Genomic DNA, 12,185 nt, shown 5'->3' with positions numbered 1-12,185 from the left:
CCCTACACTTGAAAATGTAGGGAGAAAAGGCACTATTGCAAAGGTTTTTTCGCTTTACCTGTTGTGACTCTCTGCCAACCGACTGAAAAAGGTGTTCTTGCCTGTATGGTGTAAGTGGTGACTGGGCTGTGATTATCTGTGCCCTCTTGCCAGGAGATCTGAGCTGTAGTATCGGTTATTTCATCCACTTTCACACATTCAGGGGGGCCAGGCGAGCCTAATACAATGAGAAATCAGATTGAGAAATAGGTGGTATGTTGTGAAGGTAGCAGAGTATAAACCACTACCACAGCACCAGCTGATTTCTATTTCTTCAGCACTGTGGGGGGAAGAAAACAATTTAGCTTGCAACAAAAGCTCTATTTATTTTTTTTTATATTTACTAAACTTCTGCCTGGTAAATTATAGCTGTTAAACCAAATTCTGAAATAGTAATTCCCCAAACTATAACAGATGATATAGATCCTTTCAGGGGCCTTTGTTCAGCATGAGTTCTCTCTCATTCCAAATTCAGTGTCTTTACTTTAGACCTGTGTCCTGTTTTAATCTACTAATACATCGCTGTAGTCTGCCAATTTGTCATCTAAAGCCATTTTACTGTATGATGTGCTGTAGCAATTTTTCAGCACGACAACTGATCAGCATCTTGGACAGCGATTCAGCGAGGCAAGCTTTTCTGCAGCACTCTAGTAAATCCTGATTCTCCATGACCCTGTGAAAGATGCTTCTTTTGCCACGTAGACAACAGCAAAACTAATGAATCGTTCAATGGCTCAGCCACGACTGGAAAACGCCACGTACATTTTAAAATGCACACAATGAGTGTGGATTTTCAGAATTGTCTTCAGTGGATTAGAGCAGTTTGTCTTGCAATAAATCCGGCTGGAGATTCATTAATGAAAGTTTATCAGACATGAAAGCTGCAGTTCATCTTCTCACAGCTAATATCCAAACTCCAAAGCAAAATAAATACCATCAGCTTATGCAACTGTATTAGGCAGTGTATCTTGGAGAAAAGCCTATAAGAGGTGGTGGCAGACAGCTGCTTTACATCATGAATGAGATTTTGGCTCCGGAAACCCCAAATCCCTATTCTCTCCTTGGGTGGAGGTGCCATTTACAACTGAGTTATAGGGGCTGCGTCTACATGAGACATGGACTGTGCAGTTGTTACTGCAGTCATTTAGTACATGCCCACCCAAATACTAATTGACTGTGCAGTAAGCAGAGTTACTGTGCAGTAGCGTCTCTGCACGGCTTCCGGGTGATGCTGAGTGCAGAGTAACTTGTTACTACTACGACCCAGAGCGTCGCATCACAGTTCGTGCCCCACGTCGCTACTGAGCGGGAGTGTAACATGCCCACATGCACAATGGTGCATGTGGGCATTTTACATGCACCATTGCATTACCAATGCAGTAAGCATTTTGTGTAAACGTGGCCATTGACCGCATGCACAATGGTGCATGTGGGCATTTTACATGCACCATTGCATTACCAATGCAGTAAGCATTTTGTGTAAACGTGGCCATTGACCGCAAGTTGCTAAAGCCCCTTCCTTTCCCCCTAACCCGCTCAGCTGAGCTGCCCTGTGTAAAAGGTGGGGGAACCAAGTCCCTTCCCATTCCACTCTTCTCCAGCAAGAGAGCATGTGGGCGGGTGGATATGGACAGACCTATAGGGAGCAGGGATTGCATTCTTTCCTTACTCACTTTAGTGTATCTAGTGGGTGTCACAATCTTTCAAGTTCTGTATTTTACAATGGTAGATAGAAACAGTTGTTAGACTAGAAGAGCACACAACAGAAGCCCAAGTTTACCTCGTACTATGAGGTCGGCTGCAGATGATACACTGTCCACCTCCGTCTTCACCATGCAAACATATTTTCCGCTGTGTTTCAGCTGGATGTTTCTAATCATTAGGTCTCCAGATGCACTCTGTTGAAAATACAGTTATTATTTCCTAAAGGGACCTAGTTTGTTGTTGTTAATAAGACCACCACTGCCACCATTAATAATCACAGAAATTAATTAATAATAATACTAATACAAAGGACATGTTTTAAAAGCAAATTAACCAGGCTATCCAAAAGAGTCCAACGTATGCTTGCTGAATATGAAGGCTGATCACGTGCTTTAATTAACATGCCTCTAGCAGATTCCTCATACAGCCTGGCTTAGAAAAGACAGTAACGTGAAATTTGGATGAAGGAATTCAGCTCATTTTGTAGGTGTATAAAAGCATGCAACAGTACAAGATATGAGTACCCTCGTGTGTCAAATTCACTATTAAAAAACAAAAAAATCAACACAATGAACCTCTGCTTATAACCTTAAATCTGCTAATACTTGCAGCAAGGTTTCCTTCTGCAGCATTTGTTTTAGTTATTCTGTGTATTGTGTCATATGAGTACACTTTTACTTAGGGGGTGCACATTTGTAGCTCTTCAGCTGATTTGTTGCAATTGCAATACTCCCTTGGTGCCTTTGATTTTTAATTTGGAAAGCATTCTTCTTTCTTCATATTGCCCTGTATGTGGTATCTTGAAATTGTGTCCTTCTATGTCCTGGAGCGTGTGGATGTGAATTTTGACTAATAGCTGTAATTTCCTGGACATCTCAGGCTTGCATAGGTAGTATTTATTTCAGCACTACTGTTTTGGAATTTGAACCCGATTGCATAACTTAGTGTGTCCCCTACAGCTGGGACAGACCTTTGCTCATTCTCCCATTCTCTTACTTATTCCATTGCATACAGATTCTTGTTCTAAGTAGGTTGCCATTTTACAGAATGAAGATCTGGCACTTTTAAGGGAAAGGGACCTCCTGGAAAACCAGAGATATTTTTTTCTTCTTGCATCCACTCAGGCATAACACGAAGTTCATGTAGTGAGACAACTAAAGACAGCACGCTCATCTAGTGTAGGTTTCCATCTGTACCAATTGCAGAGTGGGTGATTCAGTGATATGTGACAGTGCATGAGGATGGGGAAGAACTTGCCTAGCATGGTTCTTATTTTCTTATTTCTTATTGTGCTTTCAAGTGTACATCAAAGGTGCTCAGAAAGCTGCATGGGTGCCTGTAACAGAGCACAAGTTGTGCTCTTTTACTCAAAGGGCCATGAGCAAACAGACAAACAGCTTGCAGGTGGCTGCACTCCCAATCAGGCACCATTACCTGATTGGGAACAGGGCTCTGAGCAGTATAGCCAGCAGTTTGCTGCCAGCAGCTGGAGAGAGAGCATCACCTGGCTGGACCTTCTGCTCATAACATCTTGGAGGTACAGGGAAGGAGCTATGGGGAAGGTGGAGGTTCCTGGTCCTGGGGAATGACCTAAAACTACACCCTGCTGGGGCTGGATGGTGTGGTGGGACTGTTGGTGGCAGAGAAGTCTCCAGGAAATGCTATATCTGTGCCTTCCCAGTGAAGGGCGAGTATGGGGCACTAGAAAGCCTCAGCCCCTGCTGCCTTGCGGCATACCCTGTGGCAGGGAAAGGCTAGGGGAGCACACCCTGAAGACAAAGGCAGGGTCCAGAATCACAGTGAGACCTGAGGCAGGGCCCAGGTCAGGAAGGGACCTGAGCCAGTGCCCAAGCTCACTCCAAGGCCTGAGGTGTATGAAGGAGCTGGGTATGAGGCTTCAGGGGGGTGGGACCCTAAGTCTATGAGGGAGTTATGTGTGAAGCTCCTGGGGCAAGGGGATTAAGGGGATTGAGGCCCCAGTGTGGGGGAGTGAAGGCACCATGAGGGTTCCCAGACGGACAGGGAGCCCAAGGAAAAGGGAGGGGCTGGGAGCCCTGGCTGATTGAGTGAGAGCCCAGTGCAAGGGCACAGAGACTGTGAGCTCCAGTGTGAGGGCAGGGGAGTGAGATCCCAATGCGAAGCCCTGGAGTGCAGGTCCTAGTGTGAGGCATGGGCTTATAGGCTGGGCATTAGGCCAAACAAGCTATGGGATGGGTGTTAGGCTATGGATGCCATCTGCGAGGCACGGGGCATGGTATAAGGGGAGGTTCAGAGCTGTGTATAGGTCCTTGGCACCAGGACAAATAAATGGGCAGCCTTTTGCCTTGCTATTATCTTCTAATTAATATTATCAATGGTGTGGCAGGTGAGGTAGGCACGCAGTTAGCCCTGAGACAAGTGGGTGGGCCAGCAACTCTACTGGCCCTGAGACGCCCACTTGCTATGGCGCCTTTGTTCTATGATTCCTTTTAGACCAGCATTTGAGTGAATGGCAAACACCACGCAACTCGGCTTATTTTATGCATTTCACATCCACATGCACTTGCACTTTATTCCCTCCGTTTCAAGGATCACTTGTTTCCAGAGAGACTGACCATTTAGCCTAAAATATAATGAAATAAATCTTGTCAATTTCTTCGTAACATTTCTGTCAGCACCTGCTCCTGCTCCTGCTCCAGCGGAGGAAATAGAAGTTTCATCCACTGACTTCAGCAGTAGCAGGATCAAACCTTTTATTTGGATTCTTAAGTGATGGTCCTAGCTGAAATCTTGGGTTGAGTAAGGTAGTGTCAGCACTGACTGCAATACCTACAATAAACTGCGAGCGATAAGTGCAGAGGCAACACAGAATACCTGATGGGAAGTGCACATTCAGCAGCATATTGTCAACAGCAATTCATCTGCAGAAACTAATCCTGTACTAAAGATTCTGAACATACATTTACCTGGAGGATTGTCAAGCAGAATAATTTCCCTTTAAATAAATGTCTGACTGATCTCTGGATGGCAGGTCTGAATGGGCTAAACTACTGACTCTTCAATGGCAGTAAACAACATGGTGCTTTAGGGTAAGTTCCAATATTTATATTATATATCACATCTAGAATGTGCTGCTATCGAAGTCTTGATATTTCACATAAATCATTCTTGCCTAGCTTGAAATGCTTGAAACAACAGAATGGTGGAAGGCTGTTGCAACATAGCTGGCGCTCTCCAGCTGTCAGTGATACTCAGACCTAGCAACAATCACATCTCTGGCCAGCAAAATTAAATCTCTGCTAGTCTGGACAAGTTGAGGTGACAGCAAGGTCACCTTTCCTGCTGCACACCATGCTGATCTACAGAGCACGAATAACCACTAGCCCATGTAGTATGAACATCTGCATTAAAGCACTGTAGCTGCTTTTAATTTAGCTGTCTGCATACCAATTTCAGCTGTTGCTGGGTTGTCTGAACAGGTGTACCAAAAACTGTTTACAGGCAATCTGTTCACAGTTTTGGGAACTGCTTGGTTTGCTGCACTTTTCCTATAAATCATGTGTCTAACAGGAAAGGAAAGGAAAGGAGAATCGGGTTCTATCCTGGCATTTTGGTCCATACGGAAGGCCAGCCTGCTGCACAGGAGATGCCCCCAAAACCTTTCCAAGAATTGCGAGAGTTGCTAGCGCCTCATTCCTCTCAGAAAAGTTCTGGGAAGTGGCCGCCACAACACTACATCATTCCTCATGTCCAAGGGGAATCATTTCAATAGAAAGGTTAATTTCCTTTTGTTTTGGGAGTCAATGGTAGCTCCCACCCGAACTGGTCTCTTTAGCCATTTTTGCATATGCATTTCAACTATATTTCTAAATTTCAGAGTAAGCATTGCAACTTTATTTTCTCACTATAGACTCTATCGAACTCCACTAAATTAAATGGGAGTTGGATAACATTTGTGAGATATTTTAGCTTGGTATATGATAATCCAGGTAGTCCTCAGCCAGTGGAATCCCAGTGCCTCCTTTGTAGATGCTTTTTTTTTTTATTTCTTATTTTTGGTAAACTTTTCCCAGTTCTTTCTCATGGCAAACATTGCAGTAGGATGTTTCCGATTGATTTCAGATCATGGGTTACCTTATAAAGAATTGCACCGAGTTAATCCTGTGAGTTACTGAGTTACTAGAAACAATTCAACTGAAATTTTTTCAAAGTATTTTCCTACTCAGTGAAAATATTCACAGAAAATTGTTTTCTAAGAAAGCTGAAAACCAAAAACATTTTTTATTTTTTTTTTGACAAATGTAGAATTTTTCATGGGGGTGGGAATCCTTTTTCCAACGATCTAGTATTTTTCACTGAAAACAACTCTTCTGGAAAACTCATTTAATTTAAATATTTTTAACCTTTGTCATCATTTTAATATTTTTTCAGCTGGCCAGTGTTTGGATAGGCACTTAGAATAAATCTCAGTAAATAAATGAAGACTATATAGCAATATGGAATGGTAAAAGGGCTGTGGAAAGAGAGGATTTACAGCGTAGCAAGACAGATGGTCAGCTCATAATTCCAGAGTGTTCACAAATTTACAAGATACAAAGATCTCTCTGCTCTTCCCCACCAAAAAAAAAGAAAAAGAAAAACCCCTCATCTTTTTTGCAAGCACTTGCATTTAATCAATTGCCAACTGTAGCCCAATCTGTCAATTTTATGCCTACTGATTAAATGCTGTGTCTTCTGCAAAGATTTTAAAGGTACAAAAGGGTCATTAATGGGATTTAGGCACCTAACTTACAATATGCATTGGGCATCAACAGCCCATTGATTTTGCTAGCTGTGAGAAATGGGGTATACTGGCAAAGCTGTAGGAAAGAGAGACCACACCTCTGTTTTATATGTAGAGAAGATGCTGCTAAATGCTGAGCCTCAACTGTTTGCCTAGCAACCCCCTGGCATTGGTATGCATTGCTAAATTCTCCTAGAAGGGGAAATTGGGGGGATTTGGCTGCTGCTGATAGAGTTCATTTCCCTCTCCTGGTAACAGCTACCAGTCTATGTACACATTCCCCTTCATGCACTGATTAAAAAGATAAGTCTGAGGAGCATCATTAAAAACCTTTATGCTAAATAACACGTTAGAAAAAAAATGTTTTCCAGCACGTTAGCTCTATGAGGAGATGCAAATACAGCTCCCGGCTGAGTGAATGTGTGCGACTTTGGGAATGTCACTTAGCGCTAGGATCCAAACAAAAGGCTTAGCCACCTGAGGTGGGACTTAGGCAGTGCTGTAAATCCAAAACTGTGGCCCTAAAACCTTCTGCTCGCATGCTAACTAAACTTAGCAGCATCTAAACCTCTTCGGTGCTACACTTTTTAACTGTAATGACCCCCAACCACCTAGGCAGACAAGGTTCTTTGGGTAAATCTGATATCTTTTATCATATGTAATATATCTAATAAAAGATATCAGATTTACCCAAAGAACCTTGCCTGCCTATGTCCTTAGACCAACACAGCGACAACCTACACCCCCGACCACTTAGGCTTCCTATAGATCTGGGGGCTTCAATAGATAACTCTTGCCCATGATGGCTAAATATTTGGACCCCTCCTTTTTTTCCTTTGGGTTAGGAAGTTTGAAGATTTTACAGTTTCAAATCTCAGACTCGCATTAGTTAAGCAATAGTCCTAGGCCTGCTTTGCTTGGAAACTATGTAATGCAGCTGTGTATTGTCTGGAGGCAAAACCAGGTGATACTCAGCAGTTTTTGTTAAGAGCTGATGCAGGGAGCGATTTGTAGCACATGGGAAATTAGCCATCCCAGTTACTGGAATTTAACTCTTTACAGACCAAAACCTCATTTGCAACAGCTGCGTCAAAACTGTGTGAGAAATTTGGGATGATATAAATCTATGAAACTCGGCAAAACATTCATATAAGCTCCTAAGTCTTGCAGAAGAAGACTGCCTAGATTTCACCATGGTAAAACCGCCTCAGATTTCTCTCTCTCTCTGCAGACAGCATCATGATGTCAGGAAAAATGGAGATCTCTTAGTTATTAATGCAGGCTTCAACATTTTGTAGCTACGAATCAGTAAAACAGCATAATTTAGAAAAATCATCAGATGATTCAGTCAGTTTGTAGATGCCTGTGGCAGTGACAGGAACATTGGAGTTCATGCACAGTCAAAAAATGGAAACAATGCAAAGATCAGGCTATGTATACCACAACGTATCTAGCTGAACAAAGTTTTTTCTTTTTGCTTGACAGAAAACAACTTATCTGAATTTATCAATATTATCCTGTTAGAGAGAGAGATGTGGTTTAGCTGTAAATAGCTTTCTGGATTTTGTATCACTTCTGTATTTTCACGTTTCAGGCATCTAGTATCAAACACAAGTGTCGTGGAAAACACCTAGAAATCAGCTCTGATTGCTATACCTTCAATTACCTGATGTGGAAAATATCCTACTATGGCTACAAATAAATGTTCAAAATTCTAGCAGTAAAAATTTCCCACCACTAGAAATAATTTTGCGAGAGGGAGCAGTACAGATGTTCAGTCTGAAATTGTCTCCTGTCCCCTGCTCTTTTTGCCTTCCTGGGTGATCCACGTCTGGGGAAAGCATGGGCTACTCCTGTTCCTCCTGCCCGCTTCTCACACGGGGACTCTGATGTGAGAAGCAGGTATGGGGTTTGCACTGATTTCTGTGCCTGGTTCCTGGTGCCCAGGAGCGGAGCAAACAGCAGAGCAGCAAACCCCCCCTGCATGCTTCTCAAAATTGGATTTATGGAGCATGACACAGGTGGACAGAAGATGGTGGCTATTCCACCCTCCCCTCCCCGTCTGCAGGAGGAGGGCAGCAGCTACCCCATTGCATCTTCTCCAGATCAGGATAATCCTGGCCTTGGGAAGGCATGGGTGTCTCTCCCACAGCTCCAGTCCTCCTGGTCCCCAAGAAGAGTTAAGCCAGGGGAAAGTGGACAGATATTAGATCTCCCACGAGAAACTTTCGCGAGACTGACAACCTCATTGTTTTTCTCTTGGAAGAGCCATTTTCACACCAGGAAGAGAAAAAAAAGGGTCAAATGTCTCCACACTTTTGGTTTCTACTGGGAGAACAGCAATTCTTCCAGTAGAAAAGGAGTGTCTGTATGTGGCCTCTGCTAATCGAGGAAGTACATTTTTTTTCCTTTGATTAATTAAGGAAGTGCTCAGAACTAAAGGGTCCTCAATATTTTCAGTTTTAGGTAGGATCAGGCTTTTAGCTCTATGCAGCTATTAGGTAAAAAAGTGTAAGGAAGTAACTTACCCCCCCAACCTTCTCAAAATGAGAAGCATCTTTTTTGAAATCCGTGAGCGTTCCATTAAAATACCACGTGAAGCTAATGTCTAGTAGGGGATCGTGCTGAACTTGGCAGGGCAGGATTACACTTTCTCCAACAGTAACATCCATATTGGAAGGGGCCAAAGTTATCCTTGTTGGCTCTATAGAAAGTAGATAATATCAAGTTAGGGTATCTTGGCAACAATCTTTTTATGCTCCTAAGATTTCTTCAAATGTTAACCTTCTAAAAGGTGCCATTAAACCATTGATCATTAAACATTACCATGGATTAGACACATTTCACATTGTAAATACCATTAACTGACCTCTGTTCCTGCAGTACTGGTTAAAGTGCTTTTTAACCATGGTATGGGATGCAATATATATATTTTATAATGGATACACAGCATACCTTTCAGTGTATAGATATACCAATTTTAGAACTGTGATGTGTTTTTCATCAATGATTCAAACTTGTCTGGAAGGAAAAGGCTGGAGTGGCAGCTGTCAATGAGGTTTGAGCATGCAATTAGCAGAGGAGAGTGAGGAGGACATGTAGGGCAGGTTGTATTGTCTAACTGGATCGCATATAGGACATCAATAATTGCTTTCTGAAGAGGAGGATTAGAGCACCTTGCTGATGTTGCAGCAGGTACGCCATACTCTGTGGGAACATGCAGCCACTGTGGAGACTCATTAATGTAACCAGACAGAACATTGCCCCTTATAAATAGTATTTTACAAAAGGGAGAAGCATTCAAAGGGGCCTAAGCCCTGATACTACCACACACACTTAGAATGAAATATCACAGGCCTGCTACATTTTAGTTTATTTCACAATATATGTGACATGTAACATGGCAGCGTACTGGATGGCCTCTAGGACTTGGAAAATATTTCAGATGCCCTGCTTTTTAGAGGAGCATTGCTTCTGCATGGGAAAATACTCTCTACAGGGGGAAATCCTGCCACAGAGGCCAGGCCAGTGCTCCATCTGCTCCAGTGTGCTGTCTCTGACGGTGGGCAGCACCAGATGAATTCGAGGAAGAACCTCTCTATTTGCAACCCCCATGGGGACAAGCACCTCCACAGCAGACAGTTCTGAATGAAAACTCACTTAAAAGAAGTTATGACTGATTTTACATTTTCCAGTCCATGTAATTTTAAAGGTTTGAAATTATGAGCTTGGTTTTTCTTCCATAACTACTTGCTCATGCAAATAATACATCATTGTCTGGATTGGAACATTAATAAGTCCTAAGAGTTTTTTTTCTTAATTATTCCTAATGTATTTTATGCTTATTTGGTGTTTAAACTAAGTTTAATCATAATGACATTACTTAATATTCAGGTTGAAAAACGGTATTCATAAGAATTCATTTATTAGGGAGATAACACAATTCTGTAGAAAAACTAATATTGTTAATAATTAAGGAAAGGGCTTCCTCTCTGATTCACATCTCAGATTTCTGTCAGGCAGTCTGCCTTCCTTCTGCATTATCAGTAGAAGATCTACTGGATAAGCAAGTGTGAAAAAGGGAAAAGCTTAGTAATTAATGGCCATCAGTCTGAAACCAGTTAGTTTTCCTAAAAAGTAAGAATGGGGTGAAAAAGCAAGGTTTGAGATTTTTTGCTCAAAATTATAACGTGCCAAGCAGAACAAGGAGTATTATTCAAAAATAGGGGGGTACTGATAAAGATTGCGGGGGCTGATACCAATAGCTGATATTTAAGGAGGCATGTTGGCCAATGCTGATCCGATATCCGATACAACTGGCATCAGGTGGTAAGTGTGGTGTGGTGGAAGGGGAGGGGGGAGGGAAGGGGCATGGGGGGCAGATCAGCAGCCCCTATGGTGAGCGAGGGGGCAGAGGCAGGTGTTGCCCAGCCAGGGTGGGAGGGAGGGGTGTGTGGGATGGAGGCATGGGGTGGCTCCTGCCGCTGCTTGCACCCTGAGAGGGCAGGGTGCATCTCCTCAGACCTGTTCTCCAAAGACAGGTATTGCCCTTTGGTGTCCAGACTAGGATTTATGATTTTTTCCGGCAGATTCTAGTAGTTGCATTTAGTGCAATTCAGCACCACTTCAAATCATCTTGAAAAGGAAAATACAATATAAACCCTCACTTACCTGTAACTATTAAGCTTGTTGTTCCACTGGCTGTTCCAAATTGGTTTCCTGCCAGGCAAGTGTAACTTCCAGCATCTAATTTAGTTAGATTAGCAATTCGTAGGCCTCCATCTTTTAATAATGTTATTCTAAAAAAATTATGAAGAGATGAAAAATGTATCATAAATGTGCAAAAATATATAAATTCATGAAGCACTTTGTATCTCTCTCCAGATGGGTATTTTAAAATTTAACTGATAATATGCAGCAGAGTCAAATATATCACAGTACTTGCCTTTCCTGGTCTGCTAGCAAAAACCCTTTTTTTTTTTTTTTGGTGAAATCTCCATTTTATTCAATCAGGCTATATTTTACTATACTTTGTGGTTTATCTCCCAAGGACTTGTTTGGTAGCCAGTAAGTCACTGCACGATGACTATTAACAGATGCTTCTTGTTTTGCATCTCTGACATGGGGCTTATCCCCAGTTCCATTGAAGTGTAAGGGGATTTTGTATCACTGACTTGAACGTAGCTATGCTGTAGCACACGAGAATCTCAAACACTTGCTGGCGGCTGGGAGCTTTCCAGGGTATACTGCTTGTCTCTTTAAATCACCGCACTGGCTTGGGGCATTGTTTCTGTTGTGGTCCATTTTGCTGTCAACACTAAATATGGCCAAGTTTTACTTTTATTTATTGGTTGTGTTATTAATTTTTCTTACTGTAGCAACTACAAGCCTCAGGCAAGGAAATACCCCATTGTAGCAATAAAATATCATCTTGATATAACCCACCACTCAGCATGGACCGCTTGTCCCCTCCTCACCCAATCCAGAGGAGCAAGCGTGTTGCATCTTTCAGCCGAAGGGCCTCGCAAGTAAGTTTTACAAAGGATGGTCTGGGGAGACTGAAAGGGAGGTAGATGGGAAGAGCAGATGAATTGACAGCAGCACAAACATGATTCTTCATGGACTTGCTGGGTGCACAGTATGTAGACTAATGCAAGTCTACATACCATGAAAAAAGAAA

At 42.5% G+C, this 12,185-nt stretch overlaps 1 protein-coding gene across 1 annotated transcript in view; it reads right to left on the bottom strand.

The window, feature by feature from the left end:
• Nucleotides 1-12,185, bottom strand: part of CNTN3 (contactin 3) — a 349,250-nt gene that overhangs the window by 13,567 nt on the left and 323,498 nt on the right. Inside the window, exons 13-16 of the mRNA XM_014517467.2 lie at nt 11,177-11,304; nt 9,034-9,209; nt 1,820-1,937; nt 59-217 (exon numbers count right to left, since the gene is read on the bottom strand). Coding sequence (XP_014372953.2) covers nt 59-217; nt 1,820-1,937; nt 9,034-9,209; nt 11,177-11,304 — 581 coding nt within the window. The remainder of the gene's footprint in view (nt 1-58; nt 218-1,819; nt 1,938-9,033; nt 9,210-11,176; nt 11,305-12,185) is intronic.

This window comes from Alligator sinensis, unplaced genomic scaffold (genome assembly GCF_000455745.1).
Source record: "Alligator sinensis unplaced genomic scaffold, ASM45574v1 scaffold121_1, whole genome shotgun sequence".
NCBI lineage: Eukaryota > Metazoa > Chordata > Crocodylia > Alligatoridae > Alligator > Alligator sinensis.
Note: the sequence above shows the minus strand (reverse complement) of the source record. Positions and strands in the feature narration are given on the sequence as shown.